The 27,279-nt window shown below is 47.3% G+C and overlaps 2 protein-coding genes across 4 annotated transcripts; both read left to right on the forward strand.

The window, feature by feature from the left end:
* The first annotated feature begins 6,047 nt into the window (after positions 1-6,047).
* On the forward strand, positions 6,048-7,543 carry LOC114443804 (E3 ubiquitin-protein ligase MARCH3-like). 2 transcript variants are annotated; one of them, XM_028418133.1, is made up of 4 exons: positions 6,048-6,355; positions 6,480-6,684; positions 6,775-6,988; positions 7,179-7,311. In XM_028418133.1, exons 1-4 carry the CDS (start codon positions 6,129-6,131, stop codon positions 7,211-7,213), a joined length of 681 nt encoding a protein of 226 aa, XP_028273934.1. In that variant the 5' UTR covers positions 6,048-6,128; the 3' UTR covers positions 7,214-7,311. The 2 variants fall into 2 exon arrangements, with proteins under 2 accessions (XP_028273934.1, XP_028273933.1); XM_028418132.1 differs by having other exon boundaries at positions 6,049-6,355; positions 6,775-6,984; positions 7,179-7,543.
* A 14,305-nt stretch (positions 7,544-21,848) lies between these two features.
* Positions 21,849-23,785, forward strand: LOC114443803 (E3 ubiquitin-protein ligase MARCH3-like). Of its 2 annotated transcripts, none has more exons than XM_028418131.1 (4): positions 21,849-22,156; positions 22,281-22,485; positions 22,576-22,789; positions 22,980-23,112. In XM_028418131.1, exons 1-4 carry the CDS (start codon positions 21,930-21,932, stop codon positions 23,012-23,014), a joined length of 681 nt encoding a protein of 226 aa, XP_028273932.1. In that variant the 5' UTR covers positions 21,849-21,929; the 3' UTR covers positions 23,015-23,112. The 2 variants fall into 2 exon arrangements, with proteins under 2 accessions (XP_028273932.1, XP_028273931.1); XM_028418130.1 differs by having other exon boundaries at positions 21,851-22,156; positions 22,576-22,785; positions 22,980-23,785.
* The last annotated feature ends 3,494 nt before the right edge of the window (positions 23,786-27,279 follow it).

The following is a 27,279-nucleotide window of genomic DNA, read 5'->3' on the forward strand; positions in this document are numbered from 1 at the left end:
GGTGAGAGACAGCCTGAGCATATGACTGACGCGAAGTGCCGGGAGTAACAGGTGGAGCCCTCCTCGGCAGGCAAAGTTTCAGCGCCTCATCATCTCTCTTTTTCTCCTCACATCTCTTCTGCATGGAGGCAACAGCCGAGCCGAAGAGCCCATGAGGGACGACCGGAGTGTCGAGGAGCTCCTCTTTCTCCTTAGTCGTGAGGTTGGTGAGCCCCAGCCAGCGCGCTCTCTCTTGCAGGACCATAAGACCCATGGCTCTTCCCGTGGCTTGGATAGCCACCTTGTGGAGGCGAAGGACGTGGTCCGTAATGACGCAGATTTCTTCCCACAGGGAGTTATCTGGTTTAGCCGTCATGTCCTCCTCTAATTCCGCCTGGTGGCCGTCAGGATAGAGGAGGCGTTGAGAGCTCTGGCCGACAGAGCCGCCGCCTTATAACACTTGTCAGTGAGGCTGGACTGAAAGCGGTCTGTCTTGGAGGGAAAAGATGAAACCGAGGAGGACAGGGACGTCTTCGGGTGAAGGTGTGTCGCTACCAGCGGCTCAATGGGAGGTATTTGGCGGATGCCGTTAGCCTCCATCCCCTCGCAATCCAACAGGGAGCTCCCCGAGATGGGGTGTTTCTCGCTGTATGGTTTAGCTTTCCACGTAGCCGCTATCTCATCAAGCAGCTCTGGGAAAATTGGCAGCACTTGTTTCCCCGTCTTCTTTGCTTTGGGCAGCTTCTTGCCATCAAAGCGAGACCTGACTTCCTCGGCTTGAACCGTGGGCCACGGGATGTTGAGCCTTACAGCGGCACGTTTGCACATGTCCTGCATGTCGAGATCCAGGGGAGAAAGCGCCGAAGGGATTTCTCCCATCGCGACGCCCGGCTTTGCAGCCCCGCCGGTGACGCTGAAGTTAGTTTCTTCTTCGTCACCGTCTGATAACAGGAGCTCGGAGTCGGCAGACTCTCCCTCCTCGTCATCAGCGTCTCGTCTCGGGTCGACACGGATAAGGCTCTCCCATCCCTCCTCTGACGGGAAACAGGAGTCTGCAGTCTGGTTAACTGCGTCTGCCCAACTCAGCCCGGGCGGCAGCGCTTCAGCCGCCCCACCCGACATATCCACCCCGCCTTGCGGCGAGGCTGTCTCCGACAGCAGTGGGTCACCGCCGGACAAACTAGCCTGGCGAGCTAGCAGCGGGGTTGTTAGCCGTGGCCATGACTAGCATAGGGTTCAAGGGCGCTAGCGTTAGCTTGTGCAGCTACTGGTTGTGTTCAGGGAAATATGGCTATTTTCCTGGCTAGCCTGTGGTGAGGTATCGCTACCTGCTGTGGGTATTATTAGCGTGAGCTGTATAGTGGTATCGCTACCTACAGACGATGCTAACGCACCCGCTGTTAGCAGAAGTATCGCTACTTGAGGCGAGAGTATTTCTACTTTCACCGATAGCGTGGAATAGTATTTCTACTATTCTTCAGCTGTGAAGCAACCGTGTCGTGTGGGACCAAGCGCCCGGTGACCGAGTTTTCACTCGAATCAGTGCACAGTTCAGCTAGGCACCCAGTAACACAGTTGTCATCAGGCTTCTGTGAGAAGCGAGAAGAGGTGTTTGAATGGCGACTGAAGCTATGTCAGCCTATTGTATAGGGGGAGGGCGGTCCCTCCTGACATAGAAGTCACTGATACCAGCCCCAAGGGCTGGTGTAGTGTAATTAAAGCTTCTGTCGGGATCATCTTCCCATAGTGAGACACGAAACAAATGCTATGAAAGAGAACGTAGGCCTACATGAATTGTGGTATAAACTGCTAATTGATGTTAAGTGGAGTAAAAAGTCACAGCTAAAAGTAATTGTTCGGAAAGTTACGCTGACGTATGACAACATGATGATGCTAATGCTATCTCTCATGTTGATAACAACACGTTGCTTGGTTTCAAAACTGTAGGCAGGAGACGAGAAAATGCATTTTGTAAACATTCGAAACCTACGTCACAGTCCTATGATCTTCGGGCTCAACAGTTGGTTTCTTCTACGAGCAAGAAGCATCTTTTTCTACGAAGAAAAGCGGTGAAAACGAGACCTGATCTTCACTTAAGGAGTCAGTCATAGCAGACCATCGGCACTGAGCACCCGGTGAGAACTCACACACACTTTGAGCTAGTTTGGCCTTCGTAAGAGCTAAATAACAACATACTGAAATGCCGTTCATATAATATATTTATTGGTGTTTGTGTGTAAAATTGTTCGCTAAGGTAGCGGTAAGTTAAAATGCCCACAGCCTCTTATTAAGGGAGGCTGAAGATAAGTTTTCTATTACTGTGTGTCACAGACACGGACAGTCCATCTAAATCCGGACGACTTCAGGGACGTCAGTCAGACATGGACCTCATCGCAGAGCTTGAGCATGTTGTGCGGGGACTGGAGCGGGCTGAGGTGCACCCAACTTTTGACGAGGACTTGCAGGACATCCTCTACTCACCCCTTCCTTTTCTTCCTCCTGCTGCCGCTGCTGCATCCTGTGTCCACCCTCAGGGACAAGCTGGTCCTGTGTTTGAGCAGCAAACTCCACCAGCAGGATACCAGCACTGTCAGGCAGGGACAGCTAGCCAGGGACAGGTAAGACCCTGAGCACAGATCAGGGATTTATGTCATCAAAAGTTTATCCAGAAACTATGCTGGCTGCTAAAGGCCGGAAGACAGGACAGATTCAATCAAGTGACTCTGTTCTGTGAAGTATGCTGACTGTTCACACTGCTCACATGTTATATGTTGATCTTTGAAATGAGGGTGTGTATTACAGCTTCCCTCTCTCTCTCTACACCACCTGCAGGATCTGTATGACATGTCTGTGTGTGACACAGTTCCTCCTGCAACACCAGTAAGACCCTGTTTAACCACACACTCAGCTCATGTGTGAATGACAGACAGATGTCAGCAGCACAACATGTCTAATCACCTGTTCTCTGTGCATCTGCAGGCTGAGAGTGAACAGTGGATAAATCCCTCTCACACCTTCCAGGGGGACTTTTATGAGCTGCTGGGTTTCTCACCTGATTCTCCACCCGTAAGCTAACCGCACACATTCTTGATCGATGATCACACACCCACAGAGGCTCATTTTTGACAGCATGTGATTATTTACACAGTTTCATTTTATAAAAAGAGGGTAAATCCCCCCTGGTGGACAGATGACAGCAGCACAACATGTCTAATCACATTCTGTGTTCTCTCCCCAGTTTAACGGACCAGTTGACATCGCCGCCCCGTATTCTGTCATCGAACCGTGAGTAATTCATAAAAACCTGACGGAGCTTCTGCTACCTGCGTTGCCTTCTAATCTCAGAGTCTGTTCATGTAGGAGCAGACAGGTGGCCTATGAGCTGGTGGCTCCATCACACACTGTTACTTCTCCTCTCACCAGCACATCAAACTAAGTTTATCATTATTTGGGTGTAATTCGCCTAAACAGCTGCCAAAGATAGATTCTTGTGTCCTCATTGTGGTAGATTTGTTTTTCCTTTTAGAAAGAGAAGGAGTGAGGAGGAAGAGGATGGCCAAGGAAGGGCGACCATATGTAAAAAATCATTACATGACCTCCTATACCCGTCCCCTCCTCCTCTTCCTCCTGCTGCATCCTATGCCCAACCTCAGGGACAAGGTTGTTTTGTGTTAGAGCAGCAAACTCCACCAGCTGCTGCTCCCGTCTTCCCTCAGCCAGGATACCAGCACTGTCAGGCAGGGACAGCTAGCCAGGGACAGGTAAGACACTGAGCACAGATCAGGGATTTATGTCATCAAAACTTTATCCAGAAACTATGCTGGCTGCTAAAGGCTGGAAGACAGGACAGATTCAATCAAGTAACTCTGTTCTGTGAAGTATGCGGACTGTTCACACTGCTCACATGTTATATGTTGATCTTTGAAATGAGGGTGTGTATTACAGCTTCCCTCTCTCTCTCTACACCACCTGCAGGATCTGTATGACATGTCTGTGTGTGACACAGCAGCAGCAGCGGCTTATGCTCCTCCTGCAACACCAGTAAGACCCTGTTTAACCACACACTCAGCTCATGTGTGAATGACAGACAGATGACAGCAGCACAACATGTCTAATCACGTTCTGTGTTCTCTCCCCAGTTTAACGGACCAGTTGACATCGCCGCCCCGTATTTTGTCATCGAACCGTGAGTAAATCATACAAATCTAACAGCTTCTGCTATCTGCGTTGCCTTCTAATCTCAGAGTCTGTTCATATAGGAGCAGACAGGTGGCCTACGAGCTGGTGGCTCCACCACACACCTCTCCTCTCACCAGCAAATCAAAGTAAGTTTGTCATTATTTGGGTGTAATTCACCTAAACAGCTGCCAAAGATAAATAGTTGTGTCCTCATTGTGGTATATTTGCTTTTCCTTTTAGAAAGAGACGGCGTGAGGGGGAAGAGGATGGACGACCTTACGTCAAGAAGCCCCGAAATGCGTTCATCATCTTTCTGCAGGAACAGAGGCCAAAGGTCCTGGCAGAAAAGACCTTTAAAAACAGCGCAGCTGTGAACGCATTCGTGGGACAGACAGTGAGTGTGTTTTTTATCCTACAGCCATACATGTATGTCACAGCTTTATCATCTCTAGAGAGCAAATCTGTTTAATCACATGAGCAGTAAACAAAGCCACATTTAAAGTTCCACATGTAAGAATCAGGCACCAATGTTTAGCAAAATACTGTGTGTTTGTGTGTATATATTATTATGTAATTGATCAATGATATAAACCTATGTATTGTGTCAGTGTGGACTGCAGTTCACATACCGACACACAGGTGTCAGTATTAGCAAAGCTTTTCTGACTCTTCCATGTAGAACATGAACTGTGAATCTGTGTATATTTAGCAAATCCAGAGTTGGATGTTGAAGGTTTACACTTGTGTTTGTGTGTGTCAGTGCACGTGGTGCTGATGTTGTATTGTTATCTGTCTACAGTGGAACTCGATGTCACCAGAAGATCAGTCCCCGTATTACGCACTGGCTGCAGCAGAGAAACACTTTCATGCTCTGCAATACCCTGAGTGGTCCACCAGCGACAACTATGTATGTACAGTTTGCATCACTACTCCACAGTCTTTGCAAAGAGTTTTTTATCAGCTGAAATCCAACAGAATGTGTTTGATTTTAGGGCAAAAAGAAGAGGAGAGACAGAAGGCGAGCTCCAGCCACAGGTAAGTCACATGCTAAATGTGGTGACTATAAGATGAGAGTTCATGTCAAAGTTGTGACGACTGATCATGTTTGTGTGTGTTCCTCTGCAGCAAAACCTGAAAATGAGACGCGGCCTCCAGCCTCCCCTGCAGCCGGCGCTCCTAACGCTCAGGACTCAGCAGAAAACCTGCTGCGGTTTGTTATGATGCTGAATGTTCCCCTTTCTTAAGAGTCTCAGAGACCTAATGTATATACGTATATAACATTTCTGCACATTTTTTTTGTTTATTTTTGCATTTTATAATTTTCTTTTAATATTGAATATTTTTATATTTTGTTTTATTTTCGTAGTTTTTGTTAAGTAACACATTTTGTAATGTATTCCTGAAAATGTATTTATCTGAATTTGTATGTATATATGTATATTTCAAAATAATACACCTATGACCCAATCCCATTGACTATTTTTCCCTGTGTTTTTTCCTGTGTCCCTCCACCATGACTACTACCCACTGGGTGAGTGGGGCAGTGGTTGAAAGATTCCCGGCATCATTAGTGCCTGTTGATGGATTTCACATCTCCCTGTGCTGTAAACATCGTTTACAAAATCATTTCTTTATAGGATACCGCTGCTCAAAAACAATCATGTTCACATTACTGTCTAAAATAAGAGATAGCTAACAGCAGTCATCAATGACTGCAACCTAGATTAATAAGTATTGATTTTGGGCCCACAGCTGTTAATGTGTGTCCACAGTTGTCCCTTCATAGGACAGTATGTTCTGAGTGTTTGTGTGTGTCAGTGTGTGTGCATGCGTGTGATAGCTCGCCTCTGTACAGCATCTATTACATTCAAAATTGTGACTATTACATATGACCTCGCTCGCCCCTGTAGATGGAAGATGCCCAGTAAGACCGTCGATGCGTGCTCAGCATTCCACTGTCTGCCACAACAATGACCAGTCACTGCACATTGTTGCCAGAAGTTTTGCCAAACCAGTGCCTGTCTGCCCATGTGAGTTTCCAGCCTGAGCAGGACACTGGTGAGCCACCTCTCCCAGGTAAAACCATGGAGGAGTGCAGTGTGTCCACCGGTGATCAGCCTCAGTATTACACACAGGTGTCAACCAAGCTCGATGCTAACCTGATGTCTTCAGGGATGGATGCTTGCACCAAGCAGCGGTATGTGTTTCAATAATTTTATTTCAAAGATTCACAACAGTCAGCCTGTACCTGTGTGGTGTTATAGCAGCTATAAATGACACATTGACACTGTAACATAGCATCTTGTTGTTCTCATCCTCAGTGGTGTGCCAGAGAACCCCATGTGCCGTATCTGTCACGACAGTGGAGCCCAGGAGGAGCTGCTGTCCCCCTGTGAATGTTCTGGGACCCTGGCTACTATCCACCGCAGCTGCCTAGAACACTGGCTGTCTGCCTCAGGGACCAGTTACTGTGAGCTCTGCCACTACCAGTTCACTGTGCAGAGAAAGTCCAGGCCACTGCTCGAGGTACAGAACAGTCTGGGAAGCTACACTATAATCCATTCTTTTACACTTGATGGAGAAACTGAATGTTTTGCTTTAATCTTATTGGTGCAGTGGCTGCAGAACCCAGGTCTCCGCCAAGAGAAGCGCACACTGTTTGGTGACATGGTGTGCTTCCTGCTCATCACTCCTCTTGCCACTATCTCCGGCTGGCTCTGCCTTCGTGGTGCTATAGATCATCTTCACTTCTCCAGCCGGCTGGAGGCTGTGGGGCTCATCACACTGACTGTGGCTCTTTTTACCATTTATCTCTTCTGGACTCTGGTTGGTATGCTGAGGCGTGTGTGTGGGTGACATGGGAGGGACACTTGTTGTGGTCCTATAATGTGGCAGTTTGATCAGTGAAATGACGATTCAGATCATAAGATAAGATAAGATAAAACTTTATTAATCCCGAAGGAAATTCTTGTGCCAGAGGTATCATCATGACATCCTCATGTTCTCTGTGTGCTCCCCAGGTGTCTCTCAGGTATCACTGTCGACTGTACAGTGAGTGGCGTCAGTCTAATCAGAAGGTGGTCCTCCTCCTCCCCAGATCACACAGCGAAGGATCAGCGCTGCAGTCTTTACAGGGCTGCCAGCGAGGGAAGCAGCTGTCCAAAGAGTCCATCGTCTGAGCACAGTCAAGCTCTGATCCAGACTCCTTTTCTCCTCTTTTTTTCTTTGCACTTTAAAGCTCAGCTCAAGCTGATGTCACGCGTGTGAAAAGTAAGATTCTCTGAGCAGCACTTCTCAAACTTACAGTAAATACAACGATACTGCCAGCAGATGGAACAGCCATCTTGGCTCCTGATGAGAAATGGACTGTTTTGTGGTCAAACATTTTGGTGTTAACAGGTTTACACATAAATAGCTCTTAATGATGGAGACATTTTTGCCCTAATATTGCTTCAAGAAGGTTTTAGTAAATTCTTGCTTTGTGAGGCAGAAAGATGTTATTAATCCCAAATAATTAGACTGTTCCTTTAACAATGACTGTTGTACTGTAGACACCTACATGAACCAACAGGCCAACATACACAGAGGAAACAAAGTGAACGATGTTTGATGTGAAGTTGGTTCAACTGTGAGACTCACATGCCTCAACTGAATTCAAGCACAGCCTTACAGCCCCCTCTAGGGACAGCTGTATTTCAGTGTGATCAGTGTTTGTTCCTATGTCCTGATTTTTGGCACTTTTATTGATGATAACCAAAGGTTTTTTTAATTATACTTGTTTGTGCGTTAATGTAAAAATAAAGAAATAAATTCATTGTCAAGAGAAGTTCAGTTATTGGCAGGTTTTCTTTACTTGTTTTACATCAGTCCTGGACATTTTTTATACATTGACATAATGTAATAACAATGGATTCACATACAATTGGCAACAAACAATAAGAAGGCTACAAATCCACATAGAAGTATATTCACAGGTCTCATTAAATCTGTAGCCCTCTGTGAGCTTCAGCTTCTCATTAAACACGTCATCCAGTTTCCACGTGACTGCACTGACCAATTGTAAAATCCCAATTTCAGTAGCGACAAACCAATGTTCACCGCAGGTTCAATGCTAATATTTAAAAAAGTCTTTGAATTATTTATTGGAGCGTTTAAACATGTACCTCTCCTATTTACCAACTTAATTCAAGAAGCTAAAATAAAAATACATGTTAGCTTGTAATGTAAACATTAGCGTGCTAACATAATGCGGTTTGTAGAACGTAGCTTACTTGCTAACTTTGCTACTAAGCAGCTAGCTTACTGTGAAAACTGGAGGTTATGGCTATAACCATGGTTCTCTGATTAGCATGAGTGAGTGTCTCACTATGGGAGAACGCCCCCTGCGTGATCCCGACAGAAGCTTTAATTACACTACACCAGCCCTTGGGGCTGGTATCAGTGACGTCTATGTCAGGAGGGACCGCCCTCCTCCTATATAATAGGCTGACATAGCTTCAGTCGCCATTCAAACAAGCTCACCTCTTCCTCGCTTCCATAGCAAGGAGGGTGGTCTGGTGAGACACTCACTCATGCTAATCAGAGAACCATGGTTATAGCCATAACCTCCAGTTCTCTTTCATAGCATTCGTTTCGTGTCTCACTATGGGAGAAATACTGACTCCCGGATTGCCAGACATGCCTGTAAAAATGACAACTGTCCCAGAGGGGCCTCACGAAGAGTGGGTTGTACCCCGTGAAAACCCTACCCCAAGAACTGAATGTGCCAGGGTTGGAACTGTAACATCCAACTTGTAAAACCTAGCAAAAGTGTGGGGTGAAGCCCAACTTGCAGCTGCACAAATTTCCTGGGCTGAAACCCCCTTAAAGAGAGCCCAGGAAGCAGCAAGGCCCCTAGTGGAGTGCGCACGCAGACCAGCAGGAGGCGGAAGACCTTTGGTCGTGTAAGCCAGAGCAATAGCCTCCACAATCCAGTGGGAAAGCCGCTGTTTTGAGACTGGCTTGCCCACACATGGCTTAGCCCAGGACACAAACAACTGGTCACTCTGCCTAACACCCTGAGTCCTGTCCAGATAGGTAAAAAGCAACCAGCTCTATTGGGGAGAGAGACCCAACCACCTTTGGGATAAAGGCTGGGTTAGGCTGCATACTGACCCTCTCGCCCCCTGGTGAAAAATGGGTACAAGCCTCGTGCACAGACAGGGCATGAACCTCACCGACGCGCTTAGCCGAGGCCAAGGCCAGGAGCAGCGCTGTCTTAAGAGATACCACCTTCAAGTCCACCTGATCCAGTGGTTCAAAAGGTGGACCAGAAAGAGCATCCAGCACCGTGGGCAGGTCCCATGACGGCGTAAGAGACCTAGATACCGGCAATTTACGTCGTGCACCTTTCATGAACTGACACACCAGAGGGTGTCGACCCACAGATTTACCATCAAAACCAACATGGCAAGCAGAGATTGCCGCCAGGTACACCTTGATGGTTGAAAAAGATTTTTCCTTCTCAATGAGGTCCTGCAGAAAGGATAAAATCACCCCCACAGAACACTGAAAAGGAATGGCCTGGGACTCCGAGCACCAGCTCTCAAACACTTGCCACTTAAGCCCATACAACTTCCTAGTCGATGAGGCCCTAGCACATTGAATAGTCTCAATGACACTGTTTGGGAGTCCTGTTGAGTTCAGGTTAAACCACTCACGGGCCAGGCCCACAGAGCCAGCCTCTCTGGGTGAGGGTGAAATATTTCCCCTCGTGCCTGGGATAGCAGGTCCCTGCGTAATGGCAGCTGCCAAGGCGTGCCCGCCAGAAGCTGGTAAATCTCCGCCATCCAGTGTTTCGCTGGCCAGTGCGGAGCCACCAGGATTACGACCAGCCCCTTCTCCCTCACTCTGGCCAGAGTTGGAGGGATGAGAGCCACTGGGGGAAAAGCATACAGGAGAGCACGTGGCCACTCGTGTGCCAGTGCATCGATCCCCAGCGGAGCCACTCGGTCGTGCAGGGAGAAGAACAGCGGACACTGGGCATTCTCCGCTGACGCATAAAGGTCCACTGCCGCCCGTCCATACCGCAGCCAAATCTGCTTCACCACTTCTGGGTGAAGTCTCCAGTCTGCATATAGAGGGATCCCCCTGGAGAGTAGGTCCGCCCCGCAATTCAGTACGCCTGGAACATGAGTCGCTCTCAGTGACTGAAAGTGCACATTGCTCCAGACTATCAGTCTGTGTGCCAGCGCATGCAACCGCAGAGATCTCAAGCCTCCCTGCCTGTTGATGTAGGCTACCACGGTGGAGTTGTCTGTCCTCACTAGGACATGGTGTCCCCGCAGCCAGGGGAGGAAATGTTTTAGAGCCAAATGAACAGCAATCAGCTCCAGACAGTTTATGTGGGTGAAGCGCATGTGAGGGCCCCACTTCCCGTTCACTGTCCTCCCTTCGTGTGTAGCACCCCAGCCTGTGAGAGAGGCATCTGTAGAGATCTGTTATTGAAGTGGTGACGGTCACACGTCCTCCCACAGTTCATCAAGCACACAAGTTAAGATATATTAATCATAATAACCTCATAAAAATACACACTAACACACACAAACACATAGAACAAGGTAACAGAACACTCAGGTGTGGATTGTTTAACATACGATCCCTACACTCTAAGTCGCTCTTAGTTAATGATCTAATTATTGATCATCACACTGATATACTTTGTCTCACTGAGACTTGGTTACAGGGTGAAGAATATGTTGCTTTAAATGAATCAACTCCGTCCTGTTATACTAACTGTCATGTTCCTAGAGTTACAGGTCGCGGAGGAGGAGTGGCAGCAATCTACCGCTCCAGTCTTCAGATGAATCCTAAACCTAAGTCTACTCATACTTCTTTTGAGAGTCTCACTCTCAGCCTGTCTCACGGAAGCTGGAAGAAGTCAGAATTTGTTTTACTCGTCGTAGTGTATCGTCCACCTGCTGCTGCTTATTCAGAGTTCCTGCTGGAGTTTTCAGACTTCTTATCAAGTTTAGTGCTTAGCACAGATAAAGTCATTATAGTGGGTGACTTTAACATTCATATGGACGTCGACTCCGACAGTCTGAAGATTGCCTTCAACTCACTCTTGGATTCAGTTGGGTTCTCTCAGTTAGTAAATGAACCCACACACTGTCACAGTCACACCCTCGACCTGGTTCTCACCTACGGCCTGGAAGCTGAGAACCTGCTAGTGTGGTCTCAAAATCCTGTTCTTTCAGATCACTCATTAATAACTTTTGACTTCTCTCTTTCAGACCTACCAGCACCTGAGGAAAAGGTCTACTACAGCAGATGTCTGTCTGAAGACGCCGTAAAGCAGTTTAGGACAGCAATCCTACCAGTACTCCCCACAGTCCCAAGTACTGATGGGGGTACCAACTTAAATGTTACTCCTGCAGAGCTGGACCGCTTTGTCAACAACACTGCAGACACACTACACTCAGTCTTAAACAGGATTGCTCCACTGAAGAAGAAGAAAACTACAAACCAGAAGAGGCTAGCTCCGTGGTACAACTCAAACATCCGATCACTGAAACGGATTACACGTAGGATGGAGAGGATGTGGCAGTCCTCTAAATCAGATGACTCCCGGAGGGCCTGGAGAGACAGTCTGCTGACGTATAAGAAGGCCCTTCGTAAAGCCAGGACAGCCTACTATTCATCACTAATAGAAGAAAACAAGAACAACCCGCGCTTTCTCTTTAACGCCGTGGCCAGGCTGACAAAGAGCCACAGCTCTGTGGAGCCTCGCATTCCTGCAGCTCTTAGTAGTGAAGACTTCATGAGCTTCTTCACTGATAAAATCACCACTATTAGAGGACAAATCAACCACAATCTCTCTGTGACCGCTGAGGATACACCGCCACTTCTGGAAACGGATCCTGATCTAACTCTGGACTGCTTCGCGCCCATCGGCCTCCCTGAGCTGACCACCAGCATCAGCAAGTCTAAACCTACTACCTGTCTTCTGGATCCGATCCCTTCACAGCTCCTCAAGGATGCTATTCCTCTGATCGGAGACTCTATATTAGGACAGATCAACTTGTCTCTGGAAACAGGATATGTACCACAGGCTTTTAAAACTGCTGTGATCATTCCGATACTTAAAAAACCTTCACTGGACCCGGACGTCCTAGGAAACTACAGACCGATCTCCAACCTCACCTTTATCTCCAAACTACTTGAAAGAGCTGTTGTAAGTCAGCTAAACGACCACCTGTGTAGTAACAGTCTGTTTGATGCTTTCCAGTCTGGTTTCAGAGCCCATCACAGCACAGAAACAGCACTGCTTAAAGTCACCAATGACCTCCTCATGGCATCGGACCGGGGTCTCGTCTCTGTACTCGTTCTACTGGATCTCAGTGCTGCCTTCGACACCGTAGACCATCGCATCCTGCTACACAGATTGGAACACGAGATCAGGATTACAGGAACAGCACTGCGCTGGTTTAAATCATATTTATCTGACAGATTTCATTTTGTTCACACTAACGATGTGTCTTCCACAGGTACAAGGGTTAACCACGGTGTTCCACAGGGTTCTGTGCTCGGACCGATCCTGTTCACCCTCTACATGCTCCCTCTAGGATACATCATCCAGAAGCACGGCATAAACTTTCATTGTTATGCTGATGATACCCAGCTGTATTTATCCATGAAGCCTGAAGAAACGGAGCCGCTAGTCAGACTACAGGCGTGTCTAAAGGACATAAAGGACTGGATGTCCTCCAACTTTTTACTATTAAACTCAGACAAGACTGAGGTCATTGTTTTTGGACCGAAACATCTCAGAACTAGTTTATCAGATAATACTTTCTCCCTGGATGGAATTACTCTGGCCTCCAGTACGACTGTGAGGAACCTTGGAGTTATCTTTGATCAAGACATGTCGTTTGTCTCTCATATTAAGCAGGTCTCCAGGACCGCTTTCTTTCACCTGCGTAATATTACTAAGATCAGGAGCATCCTCTCTCAGAGTGATGCTGAAAAGCTCATCCATGCTTTTGTCACTTCAAGACTGGACTACTGCAACTCTTTATTGTCAGGATGTCCACATTACTCCATCAACAGTCTGCAGCTGATCCAGAACGCAGCAGCTAGAGTTCTGACAGGAAGCAGCCAAAGGGATCATATCTCTCCTGTCCTAGCGTCTCTTCACTGGCTCCCAGTGGACTCAAGAATACACTTCAAGATCCTTCTTCTAACCTACAAGGCTCTTCATGGACTTGCTCCATTGTATCTGCAGGACCTGATTGTACCATATGTTCCTAATAGGACACTCAGATCTCTGAGTGCAGGTTTACTTGTAGTTCCTAGGATTCATAGAAGTAGAATGGGAGGACGAGCTTTCAGCTATCAGGCACCACTATTATGGAACCAGTTACCAATCTGGGTCCGAGAGGCAGACACTGCCTCCACCTTTAAGACTAGACTTAAAACTTTTCTGTTTAGTAAGGCGTACAGTTAGCCTTAGACCTAGTGTGTAGCACAGCTATGCTGCTCTAGGCCTACGTTGTCGGGGGGCACAAACATGATCCACTGAGCAGTTTCCCTCTCACCCTCTAACCTCTCCTTTTCTCTCCTTAGTCTGGCTCACACTGGTCTCAAGACCTGGATGATGACCTGCAGTCCGGCCCGTGAAGTCTCTCTTGCTCTACGTTGTCGGGGGGCACAAACACGATCCTCTGAACACCCTCTGACCTCTCCTCCACTCTCCTTAGTCTGGATCATACTGGGTAATATCGTCTCATAATCTGTGTTAACTGTCTTCCTTGTAGTTCTGTGCCTCGCTCTCGCTCTCTCTCTTTGCAGGTCTCAAGACCTGCATACTGACCTGCAGTCTCTCCTGTGCTCATCGACTTCACTAGCCCCTGCTGCTCATCTTTACTATCAAATTACTATTCCTACTTATGGACCGACGATATATATAGATATCATTACAATATATCACTGTTTCATCTTGCTGTCATGTTTGCTCTGTACTGTATCATGTTTGTATCATGTTTGCTCCTCTCTCTCTCTCTCTCTCTCTCTCTTTCTCCTTCATCCTCTCTCTCTCTCTCTCTCTCTCTCTCCCTCATCCTCTCTGACTAGCAGCAGGACTGGTTCCCCCTTAAGTTGACGGGTCCTGCTCAAGGTTTCTTCCTCTTAAAGGGAGTTTTTCCTTGCCACAGTGCTCTTAGGGGGGTTCCTGTGAAGCGCTTTGAGACAATGTCTGATTGTAATATGCGCTATATAAATAAAACTGAATTGAATTGAATTGAATTGAATCACCTTCCTGGCCGAAACAGTTCCCATGGTAGCCCCCTGGGTCAGAAACCCTGGGCTCTTCCACTGGCGCAGAGCCAGTGAGCAGTCCACAGAAACCCTCACCCGTCGATGACCATCTCGGAGAGGATCTAGGCCAAGGGAGGCTACCCAACGCTGAGGCCCTCTCATGTACAGGCGTCCCAGGGGTATCACCACCACAGACGAGGCCATCAGGCCTAACAGCCTCTGACACTGTCTGAGTGTGACTGTGTTGCCCCTGTGAAACAGTGCAAGGCATCCTTTCATTGCCACCACCCTGTCCTGAGACAGGAAAACTCTGCCTTGGAGAGAGTCCAAAGTCAGGCCTATGAAGGTGATGCACTGAGAAGGTGTCAACATGCTTTTTTCCATATTCAGGCGAAACCCCAAACTCACCAGATGTTCCCTGAGAACATCTGTATGGTGGGCCGCCTCTCGGGGTGTAGAGGCTGCGACAAGCCAGTCGTCTATGTAAGTGGCCACGCGGATGCCTCTCTCCCTGAGTGGGGCTACAGCTGCCTCTGTGCAAATCATCCCTTTGAAATGAGGTGGAACGGCTCTGAATTGAAGTCTGTAACCCTTCTGAACGGTTCTCAACACCCATTCTGACCGTGTGCAGGCCGCCCAATTCTCTGTGTGCAGAGAAAGCGGGCTGACCGGCAACTCTGTCATATGTGGTACGTTGGCGCCCTCTTGAGGTCGAGGTGCGTAACACCCAACGCCCATCCGCCCCGGTGACTCCTGCCTGCTGCATGGAGGTGCCCGGGCGGACCGCGTCACAGCCGCGGGGATGTTGGTCCCCGCGGGCTGTGTTATAGCAGAGAAGATAGTTGTGTGTCTTAACATATCTTTTTTCTGCATTTTTTTCATAGTCATAGTCAACAGCGCCCTCGGCTCTCTGCCTGGATGCGCATTGGACTGTTTTATTACAGAGTGCAAGACAGAAGTGCTTGTGCAACACTGAGAATGCTGTCTGTGTTTGTTGGGCACTCGAACGTGAACACCGGCCCAAGTGCTGCACTCTATGCGGGCAACGTCCCGCAGAACCCGCTCTGGAACTGAGCTGGAGAAGGGCAGGGCGACCCGTTGGGGGGGCAGCCTGGGTCGGCCCTCCACCTGGGGAGAAGCGGTCAGGCCTGCCGCTTCCTCTTCCTCACCGTCGCGGTAGCGGGTTGAGGTGGTGGAGCGGCTTGCCGAGCATGGGGAGACTGCTTCCTAGCCCATGGGTTGCCGGCGCTTTTAGGGGCTGGAGGGGCTGCCTGCGTCTTGGACACCTTGGGGATCCGATAAGCAGGAGCCGGGTGAGAGACAGCCTGAGCATATGACTGACGCGAAGTGCCGGGAGTAACAGGTGGAGCCCTCCTCGGCAGGCAAAGTTTCAGCGCCTCATCATCTCTTTTTCTCCTCACATCTCTTCTGCATGGAGGCAACAGCCGAGCCGAAGAGCCCATGAGGGACGACCGGAGTGTCGAGGAGCTCCTCTTTCTCCTTAGTCGTGAGGTTGGTGAGCCCCAGCCAGCGCGCTCTCTCTTGCAGGACCATAAGACCCATGGCTCTTCCCGTGGCTTGGATAGCCACCTTGTGGAGGCGAAGGACGTGGTCCGTAATGACGCAGATTTCTTCCCACAGGGAGTTATCTGGTTTAGCCGTCATGTCCTCCTCTAATTCCGCCTGGTAGGCCGTCAGGATAGAGGAGGCGTTGAGAGCTCTGGTCGACAGAGCCGCCGCCTTATAACACTTGTCAGTGAGGCTGGACTGAAAGCGGTCTGTCTTGGAGGGAAAAGATGAAACCGAGGAGGACAGGGACGTCTTCGGGTGAAGGTGTGTCGCTACCAGCGGCTCAATGGGAGGTATTTGGCGGATGCCGTTAGCCTCCATCCCCTCGCAATCCAACAGGGAGCTCCCCGAGATGGGGTGTTTCTCGCTGTATGGTTTAGCTTTCCACGTAGCCGCTATCTCATCAAGCAGCTCTGGGAAAATTGGCAGCACTTGTTTCCCCGTCTTCTTTGCTTTGGGCAGCTTCTTGCCATCAAAGCGAGACCTGACTTCCTCGGCTTGAACCGTGGGCCACGGGATGTTGAGCCTTACAGCGGCACGTTTGCACATGTCCTGCATGTCGAGATCCAGGGGAGAAAGCGCCGAAGGGATTTCTCCCATCGCGACGCCCGGCTTTGCAGCCCCGCCGGTGACGCTGAAGTTAGTTTCTTCTTCGTCACCGTCTGATAACAGGAGCTCGGAGTCGGCAGACTCTCCCTCCTCGTCATCAGCGTCTCGTCTCGGGTCGACACGGATAAGGCTCTCCCATCCCTCCTCTGACGGGAAACAGGAGTCTGCAGTCTGGTTAACTGCGTCTGCCCAACTCAGCCCGGGCGGCAGCGCTTCAGCCGCCCCACCCGACATATCCACCCCGCCTTGCGGCGAGGCTGTCTCCGACAGCAGTGGGTCACCGCCGGACAAACTAGCCTGGCGAGCTAGCAGCGGGGTTGTTAGCCGTGGCCATGACTAGCATAGGGTTCAAGGGCGCTAGCGTTAGCTTGTGCAGCTACTGGTTGTGTTCAGGGAAATATGGCTATTTTCCTGGCTAGCCTGTGATGAGGTATCGCTACCTGCTGTGGGTATTATTAGCGTGAGCTGTATAGTGGTATTGCTACCTACAGACGATGCTAACGCACCCGCTGTTAGCAGAAGTATCGCTACTTCGGCTGTGACAAGTATTGCTACTTGAGGCAAGAGTATTTCTACTTTCACCGATAGCGTGGAATAGTATTTCTACTATTCTTCAGCTGTGAAGCAACCGTGTCGTGTGGGACCAAGCGCCCGGTGACCGAGTTTTCACTCGAATCAGTGGGCAGTTTAGCTAGGCACCCAGTAACACAGTTGTCATCAGGCTTCTGTGAGAAGCGAGAAGAGGTGTTTGAATGGCGACTGAAGCTATGTCAGCCTATTATATAGGAGGAGGGCGGTCCCTCCTGACATAGACGTCACTGATACCAGCCCCAAGGGCTGGTGTAGTGTAATTAAAGCTTCTGTCGGGATCACGCAGGGGGCGTTCTCCCATAGTGAGACACGAAACGAATGCTATGAAAGAGAACGTAGGCCTACATGAATTGTGGTATAAACTGCTAATTGATGTTAAGTGGAGTAAAAAGTCACAGCTAAAAGTAATTGTTCGGAAAGTTACGCTGACGTATGACAACATGATGATGCTAATGCTATCTCTCATGTTGATAACAACACGTTGCTTGGTTTCAAAACTGTAGGCAGGAGACGAGAAAATGCATTTTGTAAACATTCGAAACCTACGTCACAGTCCTATGATCTTCGGGCTCAACAGTTGGTTTCTTCTACGAGCAAGAAGCATCTTTTTCTACGAAGAAAAGCGGTGAAAACGAGACCTGATCTTCACTTAAGGAGTCAGTCATAGCAGACCATCGGCACTGAGCACCCGGTGAGAACTCACACACACTTTGAGCTAGTTTGGCCTTCGTAAGAGCTAAATAACAACATACTGAAATGCCGTTCATATAATATATTTATTGGTGTTTGTGTGTAAAATTGTTCGCTAAGGTAGCGGTAAGTTAAAATGCCCACAGCCTCTTATTAAGGGAGGCTGAAGATAAGTTTTCTATTACTGTGTGTCACAGACACGGACAGTCCATCTAAATCCGGACGACTTCAGGGACGTCAGTCAGACATGGACCTCATCGCAGAGCTTGAGCATGTTGTGCGGGGACTGGAGCGGGCTGAGGTGCACCCAACTTTTGACGAGGACTTGCAGGACATCCTCTACTCACCCCTTCCTTTTCTTCCTCCTGCTGCCGCTGCTGCATCCTGTGTCCACCCTCAGGGACAAGCTGGTCCTGTGTTTGAGCAGCAAACTCCACCAGCTGGATACCAGCACTGTCAGGCAGGGACAGCTAACCAGGGACAGGTAAGACCCTGAGCACAGATCAGGGATTTATGTCATCAAAAGTTTATCCAGAAACTATGCTGGCTGCTAAAGGCCGGAAGACAGGACAGATTCAATCAAGTGACTCTGTTCTGTGAAGTATGCGGACTGTTCACACTGCTCACATGTTATATGTTGATCTTTGAAATGAGGGTGTGTATTACAGCTTCCCTCTCTCTCTCTACACCACCTGCAGGATCTGTATGACATGTCTGTGTGTGACACAGTTCCTCCTGCAACACCAGTAAGACCCTGTTTAACCACACACTCAGCTCATGTGTGAATGACAGACAGATGTCAGCAGCACAACATGTCTAATCACCTGTTCTCTGTGCATCTGCAGGCTGAGAGTGAACAGTGGATAAATCCCTCTCACACCTTCCAGGGGGACTTTTATGAGCTGCTGGGTTTCTCACCTGATTCTCCACCCGTAAGCTAACCGCACACATTCTTGATCGATGATCACACACCCACAGAGGCTCATTTTTGACAGCATGTGATTATTTACACAGTTTCATTTTATAAAAAGAGGGTAAATCCCCCCTGGTGGACAGATGACAGCAGCACAACATGTCTAATCACATTCTGTGTTCTCTCCCCAGTTTAACGGACCAGTTGACATCGCCGCCCCGTATTCTGTCATCGAACCGTGAGTAATTCATAAAAACCTGACGGAGCTTCTGCTACCTGCGTTGCCTTCTAATCTCAGAGTCTGTTCATGTAGGAGCAGACAGGTGGCCTATGAGCTGGTGGCTCCATCACACACTGTTACTTCTCCTCTCACCAGCACATCAAACTAAGTTTATCATTATTTGGGTGTAATTCGCCTAAACAGCTGCCAAAGATAGATTCTTGTGTCCTCATTGTGGTAGATTTGTTTTTCCTTTTAGAAAGAGAAGGAGTGAGGAGGAAGAGGATGGCCAAGGAAGGGCGACCATATGTAAAAAATCATTACATGACCTCCTATACCCGTCCCCTCCTCCTCTTCCTCCTGCTGCATCCTATGCCCAACCTCAGGGACAAGGTTGTTTTGTGTTAGAGCAGCAAACTCCACCAGCTGCTGCTCCCGTCTTCCCTCAGCCAGGATACCAGCACTGTCAGGCAGGGACAGCTAGCCAGGGACAGGTAAGACACTGAGCACAGATCAGGGATTTATGTCATCAAAACTTTATCCAGAAACTATGCTGGCTGCTAAAGGCTGGAAGACAGGACAGATTCAATCAAGTAACTCTGTTCTGTGAAGTATGCGGACTGTTCACACTGCTCACATGTTATATGTTGATCTTTGAAATGAGGGTGTGTATTACAGCTTCCCTCTCTCTCTCTACACCACCTGCAGGATCTGTATGACATGTCTGTGTGTGACACAGCAGCAGCAGCGGCTTATGCTCCTCCTGCAACACCAGTAAGACCCTGTTTAACCACACACTCAGCTCATGTGTGAATGACAGACAGATGACAGCAGCACAACATGTCTAATCACGTTCTGTGTTCTCTCCCCAGTTTAACGGACCAGTTGACATCGCCGCCCCGTATTTTGTCATCGAACCGTGAGTAAATCATACAAATCTAACAGCTTCTGCTATCTGCGTTGCCTTCTAATCTCAGAGTCTGTTCATATAGGAGCAGACAGGTGGCCTACGAGCTGGTGGCTCCACCACACACCTCTCCTCTCACCAGCAAATCAAAGTAAGTTTGTCATTATTTGGGTGTAATTCACCTAAACAGCTGCCAAAGATAAATAGTTGTGTCCTCATTGTGGTATATTTGCTTTTCCTTTTAGAAAGAGACGGCGTGAGGGGGAAGAGGATGGACGACCTTACGTCAAGAAGCCCCGAAATGCGTTCATCATCTTTCTGCAGGAACAGAGGCCAAAGGTCCTGGCAGAAAAGACCTTTAAAAACAGCGCAGCTGTGAACGCATTCGTGGGACAGACAGTGAGTGTGTTTTTTATCCTACAGCCATACATGTATGTCACAGCTTTATCATCTCTAGAGAGCAAATCTGTTTAATCACATGAGCAGTAAACAAAGCCACATTTAAAGTTCCACATGTAAGAATCAGGCACCAATGTTTAGCAAAATACTGTGTGTTTGTGTGTATATATTATTATGTAATTGATCAATGATATAAACCTATGTATTGTGTCAGTGTGGACTGCAGTTCACATACCGACACACAGGTGTCAGTATTAGCAAAGCTTTTCTGACTCTTCCATGTAGAACATGAACTGTGAATCTGTGTATATTTAGCAAATCCAGAGTTGGATGTTGAAGGTTTACACTTGTGTTTGTGTGTGTCAGTGCACGTGGTGCTGATGTTGTATTGTTATCTGTCTACAGTGGAACTCGATGTCACCAGAAGATCAGTCCCCGTATTACACACTGGCTGCAGCAGAGAAACACTTTCATGCTCTGCAATACCCTGAGTGGTCCACCAGCGACAACTATGTATGTACAGTTTGCATCACTACTCCACAGTCTTTGCAAAGAGTTTTTTATCAGCTGAAATCCAACAGAATGTGTTTGATTTTAGGGCAAAAAGAAGAGGAGAGACAGAAGGCGAGCTCCAGCCACAGGTAAGTCACATGCTAAATGTGGTGACTATAAGATGAGAGTTCATGTTAAAGTTGTGACGACTGATCATGTTTGTGTGTGTTCCTCTGCAGCAAAACCTGAAAATGAGACGCGGCCTCCAGCCTCCCCTGCAGCCGGCGCTCCTAACGCTCAGGACTCAGCAGAAAACCTGCTGCGGTTTGTTATGATGCTGAATGTTCCCCTTTCTTAAGAGTCTCAGAGACCTAATGTATATACGTATATAACATTTCTGCACATTTTTTTTGTTTATTTTTGCATTTTATAATTTTCTTTTAATATTGAATATTTTTATATTTTGTTTTATTTTCGTAGTTTTTGTTAAGTAACACATTTTGTAATGTATTCCTGAAAATGTATTTATCTGAATTTGTATGTATATATGTATATTTCAAAATAATACACCTATGACCCAATCCCATTGACTATTTTTCCCTGTGTTTTTTCCTGTGTCCCTCCACCATGACTACTACCCACTGGGTGAGTGGGGCAGTGGTTGAAAGATTCCCGGCATCATTAGTGCCTGTTGATGGATTTCACATCTCCCTGTGCTGTAAACATCGTTTACAAAATCATTTCTATTATAGGATACCGCTGCTCAAAAACAATCATGTTCACATTACTGTCTAAAATAAGAGATAGCTAACAGCAGTCATCAATGACTGCAACCTAGATTAATAAGTATTGATTTTGGGCCCACAGCTGTTAATGTGTGTCCACAGTTGTCCCTTCATAGGACAGTATGTTCTGAGTGTTTGTGTGTGTCAGTGTGTGTGCATGCGTGTGATAGCTCGCCTCTGTACAGCATCTATTACATTCAAAATTGTGACTATTACATATGACCTCGCTCGCCCCTGTAGATGGAAGATGCCCAGTAAGACCGTCGATGCGTGCTCAGCATTCCACTGTCTGCCACAACAATGACCAGTCACTGCACATTGTTGCCAGAAGTTTTGCCAAACCAGTGCCTGTCTGCCCATGTGAGTTTCCAGCCTGAGCAGGACACTGGTGAGCCACCTCTCCCAGGTAAAACCATGGAGGAGTGCAGTGTGTCCACCGGTGATCAGCCTCAGTATTACACACAGGTGTCAACCAAGCTCGATGCTAACCTGATGTCTTCAGGGATGGATGCTTGCACCAAGCAGCGGTATGTGTTTCAATAATTTTATTTCAAAGATTCACAACAGTCAGCCTGTACCTGTGTGGTGTTATAGCAGCTATAAATGACACATTGACACTGTAACATAGCATCTTGTTGTTCTCATCCTCAGTGGTGTGCCAGAGAACCCCATGTGCCGTATCTGTCACGACAGTGGAGCCCAGGAGGAGCTGCTGTCCCCCTGTGAATGTTCTGGGACCCTGGCTACTATCCACCGCAGCTGCCTAGAACACTGGCTGTCTGCCTCAGGGACCAGTTACTGTGAGCTCTGCCACTACCAGTTCACTGTGCAGAGAAAGTCCAGGCCACTGCTCGAGGTACAGAACAGTCTGGGAAGCTACACTATAATCCATTCTTTTACACTTGATGGAGAAACTGAATGTTTTGCTTTAATCTTATTGGTGCAGTGGCTGCAGAACCCAGGTCTCCGCCAAGAGAAGCGCACACTGTTTGGTGACATGGTGTGCTTCCTGCTCATCACTCCTCTTGCCACTATCTCCGGCTGGCTCTGCCTTCGTGGTGCTATAGATCATCTTCACTTCTCCAGCCGGCTGGAGGCTGTGGGGCTCATCACACTGACTGTGGCTCTTTTTACCATTTATCTCTTCTGGACTCTGGTTGGTATGCTGAGGCGTGTGTGTGGGTGACATGGGAGGGACACTTGTTGTGGTCCTATAATGTGGCAGTTTGATCAGTGAAATGACGATTCAGATCATAAGATAAGATAAGATAAAACTTTATTAATCCCGAAGGAAATTCTTGTGCCAGAGGTATCATCATGACATCCTCATGTTCTCTGTGTGCTCCCCAGGTGTCTCTCAGGTATCACTGTCGACTGTACAGTGAGTGGCGTCAGTCTAATCAGAAGGTGGTCCTCCTCCTCCCCAGATCACACAGCGAAGGATCAGCGCTGCAGTCTTTACAGGGCTGCCAGCGAGGGAAGCAGCTGTCCAAAGAGTCCATCGTCTGAGCACAGTCAAGCTCTGATCCAGACTCCTTTTCTCCTCTTTTTTTCTTTGCACTTTAAAGCTCAGCTCAAGCTGATGTCACGCGTGTGAAAAGTAAGATTCTCTGAGCAGCACTTCTCAAACTTACAGTAAATACAACGATACTGCCAGCAGATGGAACAGCCATCTTGGCTCCTGATGAGAAATGGACTGTTTTGTGGTCAAACATTTTGGTGGTAACAGGTTTACACATAAATAGCTCTTAATGATGGAGACATTTTTGCCCTAATATTGCTTCAAGAAGGTTTTAGTATATTCTTGCTTTGTGAGGCAGAAAGATGTTATTAATCCCAAATAATTAGACTGTTCCTTTAACAATGACTGTTGTACTGTAGACACCTACATGAACCAACAGGCCAACATACACAGAGGAAACAAAGTGAACGATGTTTCATGTGAAGTTGGTTCAACTGTGAGACTCACATGCCTCAACTGAATTCAAGCACAGCCTTACAGCCCCCTCTAGGGACAGCTGTATTTCAGTGTGATCAGTGTTTGTTCCTATGTCCTGATTTTTGGCACTTTTATTGATGATAACCAAAGGTTTTTTTAATTATACTTGTTTGTGCGTTAATGTAAAAATAAAGAAATAAATTCATTGTCAAGAGAAGTTCAGTTATTGGCAGGTTTTCTTTACTTGTTTTACATCAGTCCTGGACATTTTTTATACATTGACATAATGTAATAACAATGGATTCACATACAATTGGCAACAAACAATAAGAAGGCTACAAATCCACATAGAAGTATATTCACAGGTCTCATTAAATCTGTAGCCCTCTGTGAGCTTCAGCTTCTCATTAAACACGTCATCCAGTTTCCACGTGACTGCACTGACCAATTGTAAAATCCCAATTTCAGTAGCGACAAACCAATGTTCACCGCAGGTTCAATGCTAATATTTAAAAAAGTCTTTGAATTATTTATTGGAGCGTTTAAACATGTACCTCTTCTATTTACCAACTTAATTCAAGAAGCTAAAATAAAAATACATGTTAGCTTGTAATGTAAACATTAGCGTGCTAACATAATGCGGTTTGTAGAACGTAGCTTACTTGCTAACTTTGCTACTAAGCAGCTAGCTTACTGTGAAAACGTAGGCCTACATGAATTGTGGTATAAACTGCTAATTGATGTTAAGTGGAGTAAAAAGTCACAGCTAAAAGTAATTGTTCGGAAAGTTACGCTGACGTATGACAACATGATGATGCTAATGCTATCTCTCATGTTGATAACAACACGTTGCTTGGTTTCAAAACTGTAGGCAGGAGACGAGAAAATGCATTTTGTAAACATTCGAAACCTACGTCACAGTCCTATGATCTTCGGGCTCAACAGTTGGTTTCTTCTACAAACAAGAAGCATCTTTTTCTACGAAGAAAAGCGGTGAAAACGAGACCTGATCTTCACTTAAGGAGTCAGTCATAGCAGACCATCGGCACTGAGCACCCGGTGAGAACTCACACACACTTTGAGCTAGTTTGGCCTTCGTAAGAGCTAAATAACAACATACTGAAATGCCGTTCATATAATATATTTATTGGTGTTTGTGTGTAAAATTGTTCGCTAAGGTAGCGGTAAGTTAAAATGCCCACAGCCTCTTATTAAGGGAGGCTGAAGATAAGTTTTCTATTACTGTGTGTCACAGACACGGACAGTCCATCTAAATCCGGACGACTTCAGGGACGTCAGTCAGACATGGACCTCATCGCAGAGCTTGAGCATGTTGTGCGGGGACTGGAGCGGGCTGAGGTGCACCCAAATTTTGACGAGGACTTGCAGGACATCCTCTACTCACCCCTTCCTTTTCTTCCTCCTGCTGCCGCTGCTGCATCCTGTGTCCACCCTCAGGGACAAGCTGGTCCTGTGTTTGAGCAGCAAACTCCACCAGCTGGATACCAGCACTGTCAGGCAGGGACAGCTAGCCAGGGACAGGTAAGACCCTGAGCACAGATCAGGGATTTATGTCATCAAAAGTTTATCCAGAAACTATGCTGGCTGCTAAAGGCCGGAAGACAGGACAGATTCAATCAAGTGACTCTGTTCTGTGAAGTATGCGGACTGTTCACACTGCTCACATGTTATATGTTGATCTTTGAAATGAGGGTGTGTATTACAGCTTCCCTCTCTCTCTCTACACCACCTGCAGGATCTGTATGACATGTCTGTGTGTGACACAGTTCCTCCTGCAACACCAGTAAGACCCTGTTTAACCACACACTCAGCTCATGTGTGAATGACAGACAGATGTCAGCAGCACAACATGTCTAATCACCTGTTCTCTGTGCATCTGCAGGCTGAGAGTGAACAGTGGATAAATCCCTCTCACACCTTCCAGGGGGACTTTTATGAGCTGCTGGGTATCTCACCTGATTCTCCACCCGTAAGCTAACCGCACACATTCTTGATCGATGATCACACACCCACAGAGGCTCATTTTTGACAGCATGTGATTATTTACACAGTTTCATTTTATAAAAAGAGGGTAAATCCCCCCTGGTGGACAGATGACAGCAGCACAACATGTCTAATCGCGTTCTGTGTTCTCTCCCCAGTTTAACGGACCAGTTGACATCGCCGCCCCGTATTCTGTCATCGAACCGTGAGTAATTCATAAAAACCTGACGGAGCTTCTGCTACCTGCGTTGCCTTCTAATCTCAGAGTCTGTTCATGTAGGAGCAGACAGGTGGCCTATGAGCTGGTGGCTCCATCACACACTGTTACTTCTCCTCTCACCAGCACATCAAACTAAGTTTATCATTATTTGGGTGTAATTCGCCTAAACAGCTGCCAAAGATAGATTCTTGTGTCCTCATTGTGGTAGATTTGTTTTTCCTTTTAGAAAGAGAAGGAGTGAGGAGGAAGAGGATGGCCAAGGAAGGGCGACCATATGTAAAAAATCATTACATGACCTCCTATACCCGTCCCCTCCTCCTCTTCCTCCTGCTGCATCCTATGCCCAACCTCAGGGACAAGGTTGTTTTGTGTTAGAGCAGCAAACTCCACCAGCTGCTGCTCCCGTCTTCCCTCAGCCAGGATACCAGCACTGTCAGGCAGGGACAGCTAGCCAGGGACAGGTAAGACACTGAGCACAGATCAGGGATTTATGTCATCAAAACTTTATCCAGAAACTATGCTGGCTGCTAAAGGCCGGAAGACAGGACAGATTCAATCAAGTAACTCTGTTCTGTGAAGTATGCGGACTGTTCACACTGCTCACATGTTATATGTTGATCTTTGAAATGAGGGTGTGTATTACAGCTTCCCTCTCTCTCTCTACACCACCTGCAGGATCTGTATGACATGTCTGTGTGTGACACAGCAGCAGCAGCGGCTTATGCTCCTCCTGCAACACCAGTAAGACCCTGTTTAACCACACACTCAGCTCATGTGTGAATGACAGACAGATGTCAGCAGCACAACATGTCTAATCACGTTCTGTGTTCTCTCCCCAGTTTAACGGACCAGTTGACATCGCCGTCCCGTATTTTGTCATCGAACCGTGAGTAAATCATACAAATCTAACAGCTTCTGCTATCTGCGTTGCCTTCTAATCTCAGAGTCTGTTCATATAGGAGCAGACAGGTGGCCTACGAGCTGGTGGCTCCACCACACACCTCTCCTCTCACCAGCAAATCAAAGTAAGTTTGTCATTATTTGGGTGTAATTCACCTAAACAGCTGCCAAAGATAAATAGTTGTGTCCTCATTGTGGTATATTTGCTTTTCCTTTTAGAAAGAGAAGGCGTGAGGGGGAAGAGGATGGACGACCTTACGTCAAGAAGCCCCGAAATGCGTTCATCATCTTTCTGCAGGAACAGAGGCCAAAGGTCCTGGCAGAAAAGACCTTTAAAAACAGCGCAGCTGTGAACGCATTCGTGGGACAGACAGTGAGTGTGTTTTTTATCCTACAGCCATACATGTATGTCACAGCTTTATCATCTCTAGAGAGCAAATCTGTTTAATCACATGAGCAGTAAACAAAGCCACATTTAAAGTTCCACATGTAAGAATCAGGCACCAATGTTTAGCAAAATACTGTGTGTTTGTGTGTATATATTATCATGTAATTGATCAATGATATAAACCTATGTATTGTGTCTA

This window comes from Parambassis ranga, chromosome 12, assembly GCF_900634625.1.
Source record: "Parambassis ranga chromosome 12, fParRan2.1, whole genome shotgun sequence".
Taxonomy (NCBI): Eukaryota; Metazoa; Chordata; class Actinopteri; family Ambassidae; genus Parambassis; species Parambassis ranga.